Source organism: Bos mutus, chromosome 29, assembly GCF_027580195.1.
Source record: "Bos mutus isolate GX-2022 chromosome 29, NWIPB_WYAK_1.1, whole genome shotgun sequence".
Taxonomy (NCBI): domain Eukaryota; kingdom Metazoa; phylum Chordata; class Mammalia; order Artiodactyla; family Bovidae; genus Bos; species Bos mutus.
Window position 1 is genome coordinate 5,407,991 of NC_091645.1, and position 21,285 is coordinate 5,429,275.

At 37.6% G+C, this 21,285-nt stretch overlaps 1 protein-coding gene across 2 annotated transcripts in view; it reads left to right on the forward strand.

Annotated features, from left to right (window-relative positions):
* NOX4 (NADPH oxidase 4) overlaps positions 1-21,285 on the forward strand; it is a 187,446-nt gene that overhangs the window by 90,358 nt on the left and 75,803 nt on the right. For both annotated transcript variants that reach the window (XM_005896256.2, XM_005896258.2), the window contains exon 12: positions 8,415-8,475. In XM_005896256.2, coding sequence (XP_005896318.1) covers positions 8,415-8,475 — 61 coding nt within the window. The remainder of the gene's footprint in view (positions 1-8,414; positions 8,476-21,285) is intronic.

A 21,285-nucleotide genomic window follows, 5' to 3' on the forward strand; every position in this document is an offset into this window, starting at 1 on the left:
TATTGCTTACTACTGAGTGTAGTATCTCTTAGTATTTAACTGAGGTAGATATTAATTATTATTTTATGTGAATTTCAAATAATACAGAACATGATTTTTATAGTAGTAATTGATTAAAGTTTTCATAATATCTCTATATCCTTTCATTATTGTTTTTATCCAAAATTAGGCATGTGCTTTCCTGACATCTGTATTCTAAGTTGTATGATTCATTATTTTTAAGCTTGGATAACCTGATTTCACATATTTTTCCATGAGTCACAGGAAAGTCTAGTTGTTAGTCTGTTATTGTCTGTACTTTTTACATAGCATGCCTGCATTTCCCATCATTTTTCTGCTTTTTGTTTTTCATCTTTCATCCAGTCACTTGGGTTTAGTCTTTCCCATTTTCAGTGAAAACCAGACAAGAATGGCCATGGATTTCTTAAGACTGGCAAAGTATTTTTTAAAATTATTTATTTAATTCCATGGATTTAAGTAAAACCAGAAAGTCTTCATCGGTTGTTTTGATCTTGGGTCTTGGTCTCATCTATTTGACTCTTAAAAATTGCTTTTCTCTAGGGTTTAACAAATCTTTTGCTTAGGTACATTAGAAACTCAGCTGAGATAGATGATAGATTAGCAAGGCAACAGTGTGTCTTAAACATAGAGAAGGCACGGTGATAGGAATCGCTCCAGAAGGTCACTAGTGTTTGGGAAACTTAACAGGGTATCTGAATTCTCTGAAAAGTTGATATTATCTAATTGTTCTAGTTTGACTTTTTCCCTGGAGAAAATATTCTTTCGGTGCCTGATATGAGCCTGCATGATATATGAACTCAAATAGGTCAGTGTATTCAGAGCAAACCTGTTGTTTAATATTAAACTTGATCTATTCAATTGGTATTTTTGAATGCTTCCTTTTACTTAGGTACCAAAGAGAAAATGATCAATAAGATCCTTTCTTGACTTCAGATCTCCGTTCAGCTACTGCCCCATTTCTCACTTCTTTAATTCTTCTCCTCTTATTCCTTCTTAAATCCACCAACTTTTGCCCATACCACTCTACTTAAACATTTCTGAGGTCAACAGTGCCCATGTTATTTCTAGGTCCAAGGGTCATTTCCCAGTCCGCAATTGGATTGACCTTTCAGCACCATTTGGCCTAGCTGATCACTTCTTTATTGACACACTGCTTTCATTTGGCTTCCAGGATATTCACTCCCCTGGTTTGTGTCCTCGGTTTCCGGGTACTTTTACTCAGTTTTTTTTTTTTTTTTTTGCTGTTCCTCATCATCCCATGACCTGTAAATATAAGAACACTCCAGTGTCCATTCCTTGAATTTCTTTTCCTCTCCAGCTAGATTCATTTATTTAATGGTCTTATCTAATCTTGATGTATCTGTATACTATCATCTTCCAAATTTATGTCTCCAGCCCAGGCCCCACCTCTGAAATTCAAGAACCTATATTCAGTTGTCTACAAGGAACTTCCATTGGGTGTCTAACAGACATCATAAATTAACATTTCTAAAATTGAACAATCTTAACCTATCTTCTCCTGCTTCAGTTAATACCAGCTCAGTTGTCCAGGTTGCTCAAGTTGAAAATCTGGACATTGTTCTTGACTTTTGTCATTTTTTTTTTAAAAACATAGTCAACAATCCACCCACAGATTTTCTTGGTTCTGCCTCTGAAATATATTCACCATTTCTGTTGGTGTCACCCAGGTCCTGTCTACGACTCTCTTAATAGCCTCCTGGTGGCTCTCCATCCATCTGCCTTACTCACCTACCATTTAATCTTAACAAGCAACCAGGGTGATCATGTTGAAGTGAAAACCAGATCATGTCATTTTTCTGTTCAAACACCAGGCAGTTCTCACCTTGAGTTATAGTTGATATCTGTTGACTTGTATCTGAGTGTGTGTGTGTGTGTGTGTGTGTAGTGTGTGTGTGTGTGTGTGTCTGAGTGAGTTGGGGAGGTCAGAGATCAGTGTGTCTGGAATACACTAAGACAAAGGAAAGATGGTAGGAGATAAGGTCAGAGAAATCATGAGGAGTCAGATTTGGTAGGTTTATATAACACTGCAAGGGCTTTTGCTTTTACTTTGAGAGAGGAAGGAGCCATTGGAGGTCTCTGGGTGGAGGAAGGACATCATCTGGCTTACTTTTTAACAGTGTCACTCTGGCTGCTGTGTTAAGATGAAGGGAGAAAGGAGCAGAGCAGAGGACCAGTTGGGAGGCTGCTGAGGTCATCCAATCGGGGTGTGACGATGCTCAGAGTGGAGCTGGTGGCAGTTCCTGATATATTTGAAAGTTAGAGTTAGCAGGATTTCTTGTTAGACTGGGTATGTGAAGGACATAGAAGAGGTAAGGTTTGGTTTGGTCTGAGCAACTGGAGCTGCATTAACTAAGATAGGGAGGGCTGTGGAGAGAGCAGGCCGTGATGAGGATTTGCAGAGCTCAGTCTGGGAGGTGTAAATGTGAAACGGCACTTAGGCTACTTGTATTAAATCTTTCCTGTGCAGGTTGTTCCTGCATCCTGAGCCCTTTTTGGCCCACCTCTGCTTGTCCAACTTGTGTTTGGTCTTCTGGGAATAGAGTTGCCTGCCTTGTGCTTGAGGTGACGTAATCTGGGGACATCAAGTTATCCCATACACAGACATGGACACTTCTCTTTTTTAATAAATTATATAAATCCAAGCTCAGCTTTCTCCTATTGTCTCTTTAAGACTTGAGTTTTCCCAAACTTATGTAGGAAGGATGGACTTTGTTCTCAAGGTGATCCCCTTTTTGAAGATAGTGGGATTTCAGCTCTGAAATTTGTTTCAGTCAGTTCCCAAACCACCATCTCATCCACATTTTATCTTTCAAAATATGCTTACATCTTTCCATTGTTGGTATTGTTCCCCATGTATTGTCTATATTTTTATATTCTTAAACTATTATCTTAGTGGGTTGTTTTTTTTTTTTTTTGAGGGAGTTGAGATAAATGTACACATTCCATTGAAGTCAGCGAAGATCTCATTTACATACATTTTTAGGAGCTTTCTGTTTAATATTTAGCATATTTTTTCATGTAAATATATGACTAAATACTAATTTTTCCTTCAAGTAAAACAGTAAATACTGAAATGTTATATTTGTCAAAATGTTTAGCGTCAAGATGCCACACTAACTGTGATGGGTTTTTCACTTCTGGCTCATTATCTCCTGTCCTTTTAGAACAGTCCTCAGTTGTGAAATTACAGGAGCTCCTGTAACTTTGTAATACTTAAAACATAAATGTTGAATGAATAAATTTTAGAAGAATCGCCCATTGTTGAAGTCCTTATTCACTCTCAGGTTAATTCTCCAGTGTCACATTAACTGATACTTGAATGCATATCTGCTGAGTGTAAGACGATGTGGAATATATAATGATTTAGAAATAATTCTTGATCTCAAGACACTTAAGTCTATTAATACCAGAAAAAAATTATACCAAATTAAAGAAGTGGAATCATAATAAAGGATGTAAAAGTCAAGTAATTTGGAATTTCAGGGAAGTTAAGAATTTTTGTTGCATGGGAAAATGAGATTTCTTCATGAAAGTGGTGGCCTTTGAGATACGTCTTAAAGAATTGCTAATGTTCAGTATGAGAAATGGGAATGAAGTCATTATTAATAGTATGTGGGGAAATGAAGAAACAAGAAAATATACTAGTTGATCCATGTTGGTTTAGCTGGATTAGAGTGAATCAAAGAGAAACAATGGAATATAAAACTGGAAAGGGTTTGGAACAAATGTGGTTGGTCATAGACTGTAGGAAAGAAAGAATACGTGGATTTTCCTATGAAAGTGTTAGTTGCTCAGTTGTGTCCTACTCTTTGCAACATGTACTGTAGCCCACCAGGCTCCACGGTCCATGGAATTCTCTAGGCAAGAATACTAGGGTTGCCGTCCCCTTCTCCAGGGGATCTTCCCCACCCAGGGACTGAACCCAGGTCTCATGCACTGCAGGCAGATTCTTTATCACCTGAGCCACCAGGGAAGCCTATAAAATGTATTTTCCTATAAAAGGACACGAAAGGTTAATCAATAGGAGACTGCTATGATCAGATATTTTCTTTGGTAATATGATTTGAAAGAACTTGAAAGTTGATTGAATTCTAGCAGGAAGAGAAATACCTGGCAGTACTCTGAGATTTGAACCTCTTTTCTGGTAGGATGTAGGTTCTATGTCCAGATCTATGGGAATTAGAAAAAGATGATTTGGAAAATAAGATAATAGTAATTTTGGATGTGTTACAATTTAGAGTGAATTTCAGGTGAAAATTATCTAGCAGGCATAGATAATGTGAAGCTAGCACTTTGGAAAAGAGATTTAAAAATAAAGATGTGATAATAATGATTAAAGAACAGCATATTCTGTGATCATTTTCTCTGGTTTAAGATATTTGTTACATTAAAAATTTAATGCTTACTATAATAACATGCATTTTAGAATTATTTTTATTTTTTATTGCAAACCTCTTGATTTAAAAAGAAACCCCTTGTGGCTTTCAAATTTCTTTTCCTGTTGGATAAATTCTTGTGCAGTGACATCATTTTTACATTTTGTTCTCAAATGTAAGATGATTATGTAATATCTGTTTATATTTTTGTCGGACAGTTATAAAATCATTAGTCATTTGAGCACATTAGAAACCCAATATCATTTTGAACAAATAATTTGAAGAAAAGATTTGTTTTTCTCTAGGATATCAAAGCACACTTTCCTCCAGGGCTGTAGTTGCAAATTCTGTCACTTTATCTGCTACTGCTAAGTCACTTCGGTCGTGGCCGACTCCGTGTGACCCCATAGACGGCAGCCCACCAGGCTCCCCCGTCCCTGGGATTCTCCAGGCAAGAACACTAGAGTGGGTTGCCATTTCCTTCTCCAATGCATGAAAGTGAAAAGTGAAAGTGAAGTCGCTCAGGCATGTCTGACTCAGCGTCCCCATGGACTGCAGCCCACCAGGCTCCTCCGTCCATGGGATTTTCCAGGCAAGAGTACTGGAGTCGGGTGCAGTTGCCTTCTCCTTGTCACTTTATCTACTTCTCCTTAAACTAGGTGATGACTATTCTGCTACTTACATTAAGGTCAACATCAGCCATACTCCATTCTTTTCCCCTAGGAAACTTAAGTGAGACTAAAGTAAGACTCAGCAATGCTTTGATGTTTATATTTAAAATTAAACTTTTAAAATATTTAAAATCATAAATATTAAAAAGCATAATTTTTAAATAAATGTGTATGAAATGAGTTATTTTCTCTGTCTTCAATTTACCTCCCAGGAGTTAATATTTTTTAAATATATATTCTCATCAGTGTATTTCTGTGTATTGAGGAAGAATACTAATATCTGTTTTTATTTTAATAATGTGAACTTTATTACATGTATTTTCCTTCAATGTTTTTAATCAAAAATTTGTCATTACCATATTTCTTTATAATGTTCTAAGAGAAGACAACCATAGATACGAATATTATTTATTCCCTTTCAGAAGTTTTCTAAGCAACTTTAAAAAGACGGTGAAACAACATTAAAGAATCTCTACACTGCTTTAGACAACATCAATGAATCCGAACATTATTTGTGGAAAGCTACTAACATGTGATTCTAAGATTTTCAGTCATTGTTTCAAAACACACATGCAGAAGTCATTCTGTGTGCTATTCTGTTCTGGCCTCCTTCAAATTTGGGGTGATGTGGTTGGGAAAAGACTCTGTTAAAATCTATCTTCTTAATTCCTAGCAAGTTTGAGGAAGTATCAGTGATTTATAACGGCATTATTCCCAAGAGTTTGGGAGAAACAATATTGAGTTTCCTCTACTCACAACTAGATCAGCTTTTAAAGCTGTCCTGATGCATTTGGCCAGCATTTAGAAGAGGGAGGTTTAAAGACTACTACAAGACATGAGGGAATGTTAAAATCATATGTAGTTATCATTCATAGGATCTGCACTGAAAGAATAGAACAGAGATGTGAATATTTGGCAAAATGCACATTTCATTTAGAATACATTGTAAGGTTAAATCAAGCCAGATGCACACTCAGACATACAAAGACTAACTTTGTTGCTCCCTGTTCTGTCTTCTTGGCTTAGGTCTTCTTTTCATAACCTGAGATTTAATTCACAGTAAGGGAAACATCAAGAGACATGTAGACAATCAGCTTAGTAGCCTAGAACTTTGCTGAGAGCCTTTCTTTCTGGCGGCTGCAGCTTTTACTCCATAGAAGCTCTGGCCGGCATTAAGTAGTGTGAAGCCAGAGTGGTGGGTGGTCTTTACAGATCACATAATTTTGTTTGGAGATTTACTAATGACAAAACTAATTGGAGTTATTAAAAATTAAAATGTAATTTAAATAATTTAATATTAGACCCAAAATTATAAGTAGAATAATATAATTTTAATAGTATCAATAATATTTAAATAGTATAATTTTTGTAATATTTTGATGTGTTTCAATATTTTAAACTACTATTCATAGTAATAATCCTATTAGAAGCACTGACTATCAAATTGTGGTTTGGAAATTCCAAGTTAACAATAGATCTCAACCCTGAACATGTGCTTTTTAGTTTACAATTTGTCATGAACAGATGATGAATACCTAACTATTTATTTAGTGTTTTCATTGACTTCCAGTCTATGATTCTTCTTTGATGAGTTTTTACATATCTCCATGGTGTCTTCACCTTCCTTTATCTCTTTTCCTTAGAGCATCCTTATGTGACCTATATTAATTGGTCAACACGGTGAGCTCGAGGATCTTCAACTTGCTTCATGTAACCCATTCTGTATTACAGGGCCCTCAGAGCCACTGCCATTTTCTTTTGTCTGTGCTTTAACTTCAGCCCATATTTTTCTTTAATTGATATTGTTGTACATTGATTCTAAGGGCTTCTCCAGTAGCTCAGCTGTGAAGAATTCACCTGCAATGCAGGAGAAGTGCAGGAGACCAGGGTTCACTCCCTGGGTTGGGAACATGCCCTGGAGAAGGAAATGGCAACCCACTCCAGTATTCTTGCCTGGGAATCCCATGGATAGAGGAGCTTGGCAGACTACAGTCCGTGGGGGTCACAAAGAGTTGGGCAGGACTTATTGACTAAACAACAACACATTGATTCTACTCATCTTCAACAAATCCTTTTTTCTCCTCTACTCCATTTGATTTCTCATGCAGTCCTTACCCATTTTCCATATCTTTGCTTTAGTGGAGACAGTGGCCTGCCACAGTTAAGAAGTGTATAGACAGACCTGGATCCAAACTCTGTCTTGGATCTACTCTACTCAATTTTCTTAACTATACAAGACAACTCACCAGGGTTATCATGAGCTTTTAGAAATGAACTTGGCAGTGCCTTTGGCCCATGGTACTCAATGAACACTGTGCAGTCACATGCACATGATCCCTTACCCATAACTCTTACGTTAGATGTATTTTCAGAATTCAGAATTTCTAGGCTTTTTAAAAAATAAAAAGTATACATATTTAATATATTACATAAGATCTTTAACAGGATATGAGGCAGCATTCTTAAACAAATGAGTATTTCATTAGGAAAGTACTTCTGTATAAAAGTTCATTAACCTCACATCATTACCTTCCCATCAATTCAGTTGGATAGTACCACCAAATGGGCCATTTAAAAAAACTCATTTTTGAGAAATTTTGAATTTTAGAATTGTGGAGGGAGGTTTGGATTCTTAAAAGGAGATTCTGCATTTTCTTATTGTGAACTGAAAATTATTCTCCCATTTCTGCTATGTGGCTATTTTCTATATTTCCCAAACGTGGGACCACAGATACTTTTTCTTACCTCCAGTACCACAGTTCACTCCCTTTTCCAGGTACGCTTACATTTTATGCTAGATTTGTTTTGAGAATTAAGGGAGAGAATGAAATAAAACTCTTTCAGTAGGAGTTCCTTCAATGGACATAATGAAATCAGGTCATGCTGATAATTTTTTTTTTCATTTCACTGGAGTTTATTAGAATGTGAAGTGTATAATAATATCTGTAAAGAAAAAGACACTAAAATCATTAGTCTCCATTTCTTCCTTTGTGGTTAAAAGCTATGTCCTCATAAATATTTCCACTCAGAGGATACTTAAGCAAGATTTGTGATTAGATACCCTAGCAGTGTTAGGCTATGTGTATTGTTTGTTTTATATAAATATGTATGGATTTTTAGAGAAATGGATATGGTCTTATTGACTGCTTGGCATTGCTTTATTTTTCCCCCACTAATGAGGATCTGTATAGATTTTTAGTCCATTCCTTTCTATTTTCTATTGATTTTGGAGATATGCTATGAGAAGAAAAGTAGTAATTGAATCACAGTCTGGTAATACATAATTATTATTCAGAATTGATTCCAGTATTTATTTATTTTTTAGTGTCCTACTGAAACCAAAGCAACATTTGGGGTCCACCTTAAGATAGTAGGAGACTGGACAGGTATGTAGAACATAGAGTTTTAAAATATATGCTTTGAAAATAGTAGGTCATACAATAATTTTAATGTTTAACTAATGGAATGACCAACATGTTTAGAAATGTATGATGTTCTCAAGCTGCTGTTTTGTTTTCCTTCTTCGCTTGTACATTTTTGATATTCAAGTGTTATCTTTTTTCCTTGTAAGATGTATTTTTGGAGTTGGGATACCTTGGATATCGGTAATCGTTAATAGTGTGTTGTTCACGTGATTGTAAATCATAGATTTCTACCTGCTTGTCAGATGTACTGGCAACAGTGAGAACATTGAAATGTATGTTTTAGTGAGTGTGATTTTAAAATTAGTGTATTTACTTTCAAAATATTCAACACCTAGGATTCAGTTCAGTTCAGTTGCTCAGTTGTATCCGACTCTGCGACCCCATGGACTGCAGGACGCCGTCCATCACCAACTCCTGGAGTTTACTCAAACTCATGTCCATTGAGTTGTTGATACCACCCAACCATCTCATCCTCTGTCGTCCCCTTCTCCCACCTTCAATCTTTCCCAGCATCAGGGTCTTTTCCAATGAGTCAGTTCTTCGCATCAGGTGGCCAAAGTATTGGAGTTTCAGCTTCAACATCAGCCTTCCAGTGAACACTCAGGACTGATTTCCTTTAGGATGGACTGGTTGGATTTTCTTGCAGTCCAAGGGACTCTCAGGAGTCTTCTCCAACACCACAGTTCAAAAGCATCAATTCTTTGGCACTCAGCTTTCTTTATGGTCCAACTCTCATATCCACACGACTACTGGAAAAACCATAGCTTTGACTAGACAGACCTTTGTTGGCAAAATAATGTCTTTGCTTTTTAATATGCTGTCTAGGTTGGTCATAACTTTTCTTCCAAGGAGCAAGCATCTTTTAATTTGCAATCACACAAATCTAGTTCCTGCATGACTTTTTGCATGATATTATCTGTATATATATATATAACAAATCTACAACATCTTTGGAAAGATGGTCATTTATAATAGCCAATCTGTTGGTGATATTTTGCTCTTTTATTGATTTTTTTTTTATTATTATCTGAAAGGTACATTGTATTAAGAGCTGTGAGTAAATAAAAGAAATATTACACCTTCTTATATTCCCTCAGCCCAACAGAGTGACTGACAAGTGAGTGATCAGTAAATGTTAACTTGTTGGCTGATTGTTTCTTTTGGTTTCCCAAAGGAAAGAATGCAAATGTAAATAAAGAGTAATTTTTTAACTGAGTCCTGAACTAGGAGTTGGTTTGTGAAAACCATAGGGAATCATAAAAAGGCAGAGTCAGTGTGATCTAGGGCCATACGAGAAGCTTCACAGAGAAGACAGAGTGTAAGCCCAACTTGAGAATCAGGCAGGTGAAGAAAGAAGGTGACCCACAGCACTGTCAAAAATCAGGCAAGGTAAATTTGCCCTTATTCAAGAAAGGTAAGTTTCTTAAATAAGGCTATCAGAAGTAAAGATAATGTTTTGGGGAGTAGTATGGTAAAAGCATTGAGTTAACCTGGTGCAGGTCTTGAATGCCTTGACAAGGTGTTAGGACAGCCTGGAGATGTTAGGGAACATTTGAAGGATCGGAAGCATCATAATGAAAGTGGTGCTGATAACTTGCTAGTGGACAGGGTTAGGATCAAGGGAAGACTGACTGGTCCTGGAAGGCAGAGGAGAAGGAATCAGTGCAGGAGTGAGGCTGGAAACTGAGGATGTATTTGCAAGTGCCATTTAAGAAGTTAGCATTAGAAAGGGAGGCTATTTATTGTAAAAATCAGGAAAGGCCAAGACGTTTTGTAACAGAGAAGGGATATTTTAGAAAAATATGTTTAAAAAGTTTGTGTGATACACTTAAAAATAATAGTGTGTATAAAATTCTTTGTCTATAGAAAGAGCAGTCAACTTGGAATTGGAGATAAGAAGAAAATGGGGGAAATATGCAGCATAGGATTTAATGGGCAAACGACAAAACTAATCCAAAGATATTTGAGCAGTGATGACCTATTTGGAATCAGTGAAAAAAATCAGGCTTCGGTTCATATTATTTATTTGATAGCTTTCGAAAGAGATTATGGTAGTTCATTGTGAGAAGGATACTAATGATGAATAGAAATAGTAATTCCCATAATCCCAGAACTAGTTGATATAAGTACAGAGTTTTTTTTGCATTGTTTGACAAAAAAATGAGTGAAGTTCTTCTCTGGTAAGAATCCCAATATAGTAAGAATTAACTTTAGCAATGAATGATAATTGATAGAGTTCTATATCTGAAGGGAAACAAGTGCAATGAAGTCATGATTTAATTCATCAGGGTAAGGAGAGTTTATCATGGCTTATTACTAGCTATTGTTACCGAGTTTGTTCATAAAGTTATTTTCTATTGTCATTATCTCATCATTTATTTTAAAGTTTTCTATTAGGAGTTCTTAATAGTTTTAATTTTATCCTCTTTTTAATGTACAGTGCCATGGAGGGGGAAACAAGCCCATTCTCTTCAGAGAGTTCAGTTCCAGTTAGATGCTTTTCAATTAACAGGCTTTATTGGTTGTTGACTTTAAATATTTGTTGATTTGGGGGAAAATGTCAGGCATTCATGCAGAGAACCACGAGATAATTCTGCCACTGCCACTTTAGTTCAGAAAATGTTTTGGCTGTCTTATATAAATAATTATGGAAGGAAAAATGGGAATAGCATTGCTGAAATCAAAGATTATTGATTTTTATTCTAAAAGAATTGATATTATGTATTACTCCATATTAAAAGCAGTAGGTATAGAAAATATACCAAAGAGATGCTTAAGAAGTTGAATAACAGAGGTTTACTTTTTAAACTGACTGAGAAATGTTTTACTGTGACTAGTTCTTCCCTGAAATATGTTCTGCCTGCTGAGCCACAAGGGAAGCCCAAGAATACTGGAGTGGGTATCCTGTCCCTTCTCCAGCAGATATTCCTGATCCAGGAATAGAACCAGGGTCTCCTGCATTGCAGATAGATTCTTTACCAACTGAACTACCAGGAAAGCCCGATATGTTCTGCCTAGGCAGTTCTAAAGAACAGATTTAGTACCACCTCATGGGTCTAATCTAAGTCTAATCTGCCACACCCAGCTGTAAGAGTACCCAAGAAGTAAATAAAACAGCTATATAGCACAGGACAAGGAGGCAACCACCTTTTGGGGCTTCCCCAGTGGCTCAGTGGTAAGGAATCTGCTTGCAGTGGAGGAGACACAGAGAGGCAGGTTCAATCCCTGGGTTGGAAAGATCCTGTGGAGGATGGCATGGCAACCCACTCCAGTATTCTTGCTTGGAGAATCCCATGGACAGAGGAGCCTGGTGGGCTACAGTCCATGGAGTCCCAAAGAATCAGACAGGACTGAAGTGACTAAGCATTCATGCTAGTTGCATCTCCTAAGTATGTGAAAGACTCATTAAGTTTAGAAGACTCTTCAAACCTCTTTAATTCTGCAATTCAGGTTTTTCCTTGAAATGATGATGATAGAGGGGTGGAGTGAATTATCTGAGGAGATTTCTCTTTGAAATGAATTAATACCTATTGCTTTTCTCGAATCAGTCCTGCTTCCCAATTTCAAATGTATGGTTACATTTTGATTGCCAATTGGCCTGATTATCATTCTCATAGTCCCAAATATTTTTTTTACTTTCTTCGTTAGGTATCATTACTACTGGATAATGTCTCACCATTGGTTATTTTAATGGTTTAAGTAGCAGGTTACTCTAGAGAGATGTGGCTTTTACTATAAAACATCATATACCTAATATCCACATGTAATTAATCTGAAAATCTTGTCATTTTCCACTCAGTAACTAATGGATTCATGATAATTGGATGGACATCCAACAAAAGGCCAGTTGTGTGTATCACATAATGGTTTTTCCTTGAATCTTGGTTATCAGTTCCCATCCTGTCTATTTGTAAATCTTGCTGCGACCTAAAGATATGATTAACTTGAGAATTGAAAGTGGGAAAACAGGGCCAAGTACTATTTTGGATTTGCCTTGTCGCATAACACATGGACACTTACACTACCGTGATCTTAGGTAGTGGTCTCGTTAGAGACTGGTCCAAGAAAGAGGGGATAACTGTCTGTCTCTGTTTTCTTCTACTCATATTAGCCAGGCATGTTTTATACTTCTTCATCTAGATGATTGCTTTTGAAAAGATTAAAACAGAATATGTATAATATATTCTAAGTATTTTTTTTCCATTTAGGGGAGCCTCTTGTCAGATTATGACTACTCTAAGTTATAATAATGTTATTATTTTATAATGACATGTTCTGGAAAAATTATGACATCTACCCTACCCTAAATATATCTGTGAATAGCTTTGGTTGTTGCAAAATGCAAAACAATAAAAGTACTCTTGTTGAAGGACATGCCAAAAGAAGTGATCTATAGTGACAAGAAATATACTTTTGTTGTTTCTATGACTAGCAAATTATAATGGTTAGTCATTTGTGGAAGACAGCATTTAATTATTTGTAAGTTTTGGCTAATAAATATTTATTAAACATTTGGTTTATGCCAGATGCAGCACTAGGTTCTATAGATACAACATTGCCCAAAATAGCCAAGGTCCCTGCTGTCATAGAGACTGTGTTCTAGTCAATAAAGGCCTCCCAGAAACAAAAAAGCAAATCAATGTGTAGTGTGTTAGGTAGTGATAAGTGCTATGAGAAAAGTAAAGGTAAGGGAGTAAGGAGTAAGAATGGTGAAGGGTGGTATTGCTGTTTTAGATAGGGGTAGAGCTATTTTAGATACGGACTTTCTGAATAGACAGATAAGTAGATAAGGGAATACATCAGGTGGATTTCAGGGAAAAGTACATTTAGACAAAGGGAACAGTAAGTGCAAAGTCCCTGAGGTGGGGGTAACTTTGGATATCCAGGGAAGGCAAGGATCCCAGTGGGGCTGGAATACAGTCAGTGAATGATGGCGGTGAGAAATGAGATCAGAGAGGAGAGTGGGGGGTGGTCAGACTCTGTGGGCTGCGGAAGGACTTGGATTTTAATCTGATTGAATTAAAAGCATGATTTTGAAGTCTACATCTGAATGATTATTTTGTTCTAGTCACATTACCTAGTGTTTGGCAAGCCAAAAAATTTTTTGTTTTCAAAAAAAAAAAGACTTGAGTTTAGGGAGGAAAAAGCAAATGGTGATACCTCTGAGCATAGAAAACAGCTTGAAAAAAGAGAAAACAGGTCAAACTTTTTTGATGGAGGAGGAGGTGTAACATCATTTTGAGATGCCTCAGTGGAGATTCTGTCTCCTGCCACATGGCCCTGGTTTATGGGCTCCAGTAGCCTCACCTGCCCACTGTGTTTCCCGCCAGCTCGTATATGGATGGTAGTAGAGAAGGCAATGGCACCCCACTCCAGTACTCTTGCCTGGAAAATCCCATGGACGGAGGAGCCTGGTGCACTGCAGACCATGGGGTCGTGAAGAGTCGGACACGACTGAGCGACTTCACTTTCACTTTTCACTTTTCACTTTTGTGCATTGGAGAAGGAAATGGCAACCCACTCCAGTGTTCTTGCCTGGAGAATCCCAGGGATGGGAGAGCCTGGTGAGCTGCCGACTCTGGGGTCGCGCAGAGTCGGACACGACTGAAACAACTTAGTAGCAGCAGCAGCTTCCTGTTACCCTTTGTATTTTTCCCCTAACTTTAATATGGCTTCCCAGTTCTTATTCATCTGAGTCACTAGTTCCGTCTCTCAGATTCCTTCCACTTAAATGATACAGAACCCTTTCTGGATTGGGCTGAACCCGCACTATCACAGAAGGTCAGCAGATCCTCTCTGAACAGGGCACTGAATCACTGAGAGGAGTGATACACGGGAGAGAGAAGAGGGACTGAAAACGTCCTTAGGCAGTCAAACGTTCGTGTCCAAGGACCAGTAAGAAGTGCAGTGTTGCTGGAACTAAGTGGAAATGTTTTAGGGAATAAAGTCTAAGAAATGCCCATAGACTGGATATGATAGGCATTTGTAGGATTCAGTTTTTATTATAAATGTTATGGAGACTCATTTGACCATTTTGATTAGGGTATGACTCATATTTTAAAGTGGTGAAAAAGAATATGATGGGGTGGGCAAGAGTGGAAGTCAGGAGATAAGACAGAAACTCTTGCTGACGTCTAGACAAATGAAGTGCTAGTTACGCACAGGGTGACAGAGACTGGAGCTTGAGAAGTGGATGGATCTTGAAGGTGTATCTTTCAAGTTTTGTGGATCCTTTGGAGGTGGGTTATAAAAAAAGCTATGAAATGTATATAACGCCAAGGTTTTCAGTTTCCTTAAGTTAAGTGGACTGTGTTGCTGCTTATTAAGATAAAGAACACTGTGGCATATTAGGAGGATAAGAGTGGACATTGAAAGTTCAGTTCCATACATTTTAAATTTGAGAGCTCTAAGCTAGAGATCTAAACTTGGGAACCATTAGTACCTTCATGGATTTAAATCCTTGACGCTGGTCAGGATCACCTAGGGCAGTAATTCTCAATTATGTACAATCCAGCATCATGTTTTATAACATTTTATATTCCACTTTTCATTCTTAAAATTAAATGCACAGATATTATATACACAAATGATTTATAAAAAAATCAATAAAATGTTCTAACCTTAGTTAGAGCTGTGTAAGTAATTTATATTCAGTATTTAAATTTTTAGGCATGACTGCACTGGAAGTCAAAATGAAATAGGTGACTTATAGCCACATACAAAATGAGTATGAATAAGACAGTTCCAAATGCAGGTTCCCAATGCCAAATACTGTCGAGGCCCAGTTTCTTTATGTGGTATGCTTTCAAAATGGTAAACATCTTTTGGTCAAGTTCTAAGCACAATAGAGTACAATATTACCTTAGTTTTTAGTGTGGTTACAATGCTAGAAATTGCAGTGTATGTTTAAATCATGTAAAATCTTTGCATTTTTTATAATTATAAATGAGTTTTTCATTTACATGAAAGTCCAGAAAGTCATTTGAAAAGCATATGGGAGTGTGACCATTTCTTGTTGCACAGTATTCTCCACAAATTGTGGGAGTTTGCAGTTTCTGACCTCTACTCTGTAAATGTCACTAATATATAACTGTGAAAGCCAAGTTGCCTCCATGAGCTCTCAAAACTGCCCGTAAGAGGTGGTATTCTTGATCAGGAGCAACTAGTTTAAGAAATGTGTATAGATGGAGAAGAAATCTAACTAAGCCCTGAGACATATCAACATATTGAGCTCAGCAAAGGTGATTAAGAAAGAGTGATCACTGAAGAAAAAGAGGAACCTGGGGCAAGTCTGAGTCCTGGATACCACAGGACAGTGTTTGAAAAAAGAACCAGTTGGGACAAATGCTGCTGAAGAGTAGAGTAAAATGAGGGCTGATCTAATGCCCTTAGGAATCGTGATTTAATGGAGTGCTGGAAAGAGAAGATAATAATAGAAAGAAAAATTGGAGATAAGTAGAGACAAATCTGGTGTGTTGGAGTCAGCTCGTATGAGCTCATTGGGTTATTGCCTGCTTCTTTTCCAATTCTGCATTCAGTGAAGTCAAGTTTCATAGCTTTAAGTCATCCACAATGTAACTATTCACTCCATAGAAATCAACAAACCCCATAAAGTAGGGGTTAGAAAAAAATTTAAGACCTGACTATTAAATATTTGTTAGCATATCACTGGACAAATTCTAAGGAGTTTGGATGCAAAAATGAAGTAAAGAAATAGGGCAATAGTTGAATGGGGGGAAGACATAGGGAGAAGGCAGATATAAGTTTAGAGTGAGTATAAAATAAATGTATGCATTTTTATCTGTTTATGTATATGCATGCTAAGTCACTTCAGTCGTGTCCAACTCTTTGTGACCTATGGATTGTAGACCACCAGTCTCCTCTGTTCATGGGAATTTCCAGGCAAGAATACTGCAATGGGTTGCCATTCCTTCTCCAAGGGATCTTCCTGACCCAGGAATCGAACCCACATCTCTTATGTCTCCTGCATTGAAAGGCAGTTTCTTTTACAATAGCACCACCCGGGAAGCCCAATTTATATATATATATATATATATATATATATATATATATATATATACACACACACATATATATATATAATATGTACATATATTGAATGTGAACAATTATATTTATATATGCCTGAGGACAATATGAAAAATAAGATTGAAGTAGAGATGGAAATATAAGGATAAAAGACTTGTGGAAGCTTCCTGATTGATACTTTTGAACTGTGGTATTGGAGAAGACTCTTGAGAGTCCCTTGGACTGTAAGGAGATCAAACCAGTCAATCCTAAAGGAAATCAACCCTGAATATTCATTGGAAGGACTGATGCTGAAGCTGCAATACTTTGGCTACCTGATGCGAAGGGCTGAAAAGACCCTGATGCTGGGAAAGATTGAAGGCAGGAAGAGAAGGGGATGACAGAGGGTGAGATGGTTAGATGGCATCACCAACTCGATGAACATGAGTTTGAGCAAGCTCTGGGAGTTGGTGATGGACAGGGAAGCCTGGCATGCTCCTTGCGGTTGCAGAGTTGGGCTCAACTAAGCTACTGAACTGAACTGAACTGAAAGATGTAAATATTGATAGTGCTGGAGAGTCAGAGGGTATAGTTATAGGAGCAAAGTCCATAAGGGCCTCCTGATGGATTCTAAGAGAACTGGGTTCCAATGTGCAAGTGGAAGAGCTGACCTCTGACAAGGCAGCTGGGCAAGCTCATGCTTTACAGAAAGACAGAGAAGGTGGTTTAGAGCATCTCTTCTGATTGAAGTGAGTGGAATGGGATTTCTCTTCTGACTCCTTCCGTGTACTTGGTGAAATAAATAGTAAGGTTGTTTCTGAGAATGAGGAAGTAGGGAATACTTTGAATTTTGCGGAGAAGGAAGAAAGTGTAATGTGTCATTTGAAGTAGTAAATCAGTGAGTGAAGCATGATGGCCTTTCTGAGCAGCCTACTGAGATATGTGGTTCAAAATTTAAAGTGAGACAAGTCAGAATAATTGTGAGTTTTTTCCAGGCATGGTCCACTTCTTCAGATTAGCTATTGAGCAGGTGGGGAGTTGGATTTCACCAGCATTGGTCCATTCCTGATTAAATTCACTATAGCTGTCACCTCCAATCCATTCTCTGCACTGTAACCATAGAAACTTCAAAGCATGAATCCAATTAAATCCCTGCATTTGCTTTAAACACAGTAATAGCTTCCCTTGCTCCTAGGATAAAGCAAAAAAAAAAAAAAAAATCCTTCCAATGGCCTGGAAAGGACTCCTTGTACAGTCCCCGACCTACCTTTCCTCTTGATTGAGTTTTTTTCTCCTCTGCACAACAGTACCCTCGGCTTTTCTGTCCCTCTTGCTTCCCTTGCCGCCTCCCCCACTTATGTAATCCTGATCCACATGGCCACAGTACTCTCCACCACCCTCTCCCACCCCTACGCACATAGGCACCTAGTATCTTTAAATCATAGCTCAGGAGCCACTTCCTCTACGAAGCCTTCTAGACGTTTCAGTTTCTTGTTTCTTATATGCTGCTGTCAACTATATTTCTTGAGAGCGCTTATCTCCACTGGTAACTGTATATTCAAAGTGTGATCGTTGGTATAACAAGTTTTCTCCAGTATACTAAAAGCATTATCATAGTACATAGTAGGGACCTGTGTCTCTTTTTGTTCACTGTTGTACTCAAGGACCCATTAAAATGATTGTTTTAAATAAATGCGAATATTTGATAAGGGAAGAGAGGAAGGGAGGAGGAAGGTGGAAGGAAAGGAGGGAGAGAGAAGGAGGAAGGAAGGAAGAAAAAGAGGGGAAGGGAGGGAGGAGGAAGGGAGGTGAGAAAGCAGGTAAGCAAGCGGAAAGGTGTATCCTTTGCTTCCTGAAAAATCACCACCGGTGGGGCAGTGGTCAGATATATAAAGGTAATACTGTGGGCACCCAAATGAAGGAGGCAAAGGAGAAGGGGTGGCAGAGGATGAGATGGCATCACTGACTCCATGGATGTGAGTGTGAGCAATGGAGATACTGAAGGACAGGGAAGTGTGGTGTGCTGCGGCTCATGGGGTCGCAAAGACTTGGACACAACTTAGTGACCGAATAACAACAATAAGGTGCCTTAGGAGGGAGATTTGGGAGGCTTTCGGCACCAAAATGAGTGTAATGGAAAAAGCAGGACTTGTCGAGAGTGAGAGATTGTTCCAGAGGGAGAAACAGCTTGAATGATAGTTCAGAGGGGTGAATTACCATGAAAATCCAGAACAATATATATCATGCTGTTGGAAGGCAGGCTGGAATGGTATCCAGAGGTCATGTGATGGAGGAGCTTGTAGGAATTACTAAAACGTGTGGCTTTTTTTCCTAAAGATGTTGGTGAAAAATGGAAGGGTTTAAAACAGGAACTGAAATCAGATTTGTACTTACATGTGTCACCCTACTGGTATTACACAGATTGGAAAGGAGAAAGACTAGGTCAGAAGCAAAGATACCAAGATCAGTCATGGTGTCAAGCAAGCTGTGCGTGCATGGTAAGTCACCTCAGCTTGGCCTGTTCTTTGTGACTCTGTGGTCTGAAGGCCACCAGGCTTCTCTGTCCATGAGATTCTCCAGGCAAGAATACTGGAGTGGGTTGCCATGCCCTCCCTCAGGGCGTCTTTCTGATCCAGGGATCAAGCTCATGTTTCTTTTGTCTCCTGCAATGGCAGGCAGGTTCTTTACTGCTGGGAAGTAAAGAACTTGGGAAGCCCGTCAAGCAAAACGAGGAGATAAGAATGCTGTTTTGTGACCAAAGAAGTCGGACTGAACAGTAACTGTAGGAGGGCATTATTGTTAACCTTATAAAAATCATCTTTGGGAGAAAATGCAGAGAAGTTTGGGGGTGGTAGAAATTGCTGTGAATTACTCAATAAAGTGGAGGCCAGTAAGTAGAGAGAATCCGTGTTCAAAGAGAAGCACAAAGCAAATGGGCCTATTTCTAAATTGCCTCAGAAGTCTGAGAGGGATTGAATTTATACTGGTCTGGCCTTTTGTTAGTGGTGGGTGATGAGTAGCAAATCATAGGCAATTACTTGTATATCTATCTGTCTGGGTAAATGTGAGCAAGGTTTTGACAAGCTGTGTCCTGAAGTATGTATTATTTGTATAATGAAACACATTGTAACTCTAGTCTCATGTGAATCTATGTGGAAATCATTGAGAACAATTAGTTAATATGATATAATTTAACATAACTCATTTGCTATCACAATATAGGAAATCATTCAGTAAATATGAGCTGCACTTAAATCCCATATTTCATAGTCTGAGAATTCAAGGAAATTTTTCTGTCAGGGAAATGAGAAATTTGTATTACCATTTAAATGCCCATCTGTTCTCAGGAGAGAGGATAAATTGTTTTCCCCTTGGTTTCTCAGTTTATGAACATGAAATTTATGCTGTCATTTTTTAGTAGATGACAGCTCACTTATAATGCCACAGAAAATATAGAGATTGCTTAGTAAATGACTGGAATTCACTACTCATTAAGTTCCATTCTAGTTCAGTTACTTTACAACTCCAAAGATAGGGAAAAATACAAAATTTTTGCTTTTTTAATCCAATAAAAATATTACTTTTTATTTTTGAAAATAAGTGAATTATTCAATTCCTGGACCTGGAAATAGAGTTATTATAGCAAAGTGGTTTGTTTGCATGGATTGTTATGTTTTTATTATGAATTGTTTTGTTCCTAAGTTTGGCTTCTCTTTTATCTACTATTTTCTGCTTGATTTTACTATATAGTATTAAGGAAAATAAGAATAGTAATGGGCTTCCCCAGAGTCTAATGTTTAAGACTGTGCTCCACTAAGGGGGCGCAGTTGGATCCCAGGTCGGGGAATTAGGATCCGGCATGCTATACAGCACAGCCAAAAAAAAGAGTAATGAGAAATTTTCTTGGTAACATAATTTCTTAAGTAATGTCAAAAATATGACAATAATGTCCTGGGTGGTCAAGAGAGAATATGTCATTTTGCCAAGCTAGTCTGGTGGTAATGAACTAAATAATTTCAAAGCCAAAAAGACAAACATTTTGTTACATTTTCATTATCTTGAGGAACATTTTTAAGTACTCGTTTGTTTGATGTAATTGCTAAGCACTTTATAAAGGATGCTAAATGAATATGGTTCCTGTTTCCTATTTGTAAAATTGTAATTTTTAAAGCAAAACTGTAACTTAATGGATTATAATCATGCAGGCAGTGTTCTTTAAGGTATCCAAATGAACACACCTATGTCTTCAAGTATGTTAACGCCAAAGGAAGATACTTATCTTCCAGTGATTCAAAGGCAGTCGAGTCGGGGAACTTTGGGAATAGAGTCTAGTAAAAATACTATTGCTCTTATTATGATTTTTGAACTTTAACAAAGGAGGAAGGTGGGATTTCATAAATATATAAACAGAATGGAAAAACTAAATACTTCCATGAAATGAGATTTTGAGACAATTTGGGGGTGACAAATTATGGACATGGAATGCTAAGGAATACCAAGAAATGTAGTTTGAGTAGGTAATAGAGTTAGGGAAGAAGAGTTAAAATAAGATCTGTCACAGAGTACTGAAAAAGAGGAGGCGAGCTTATTTTTTGTTGGCACTGTGTTAAGAAACTAGTAAAATGTCTTGAGATAGAGCTACCAAATAATTAGAAGGAAGGGAAAGGCTAGAAAGTCCATGCAGAAAAGTTTGTATGTCCTAGACATTACCTGCTGCTGCTAAGTTGCTTCAATCGTGTCCGA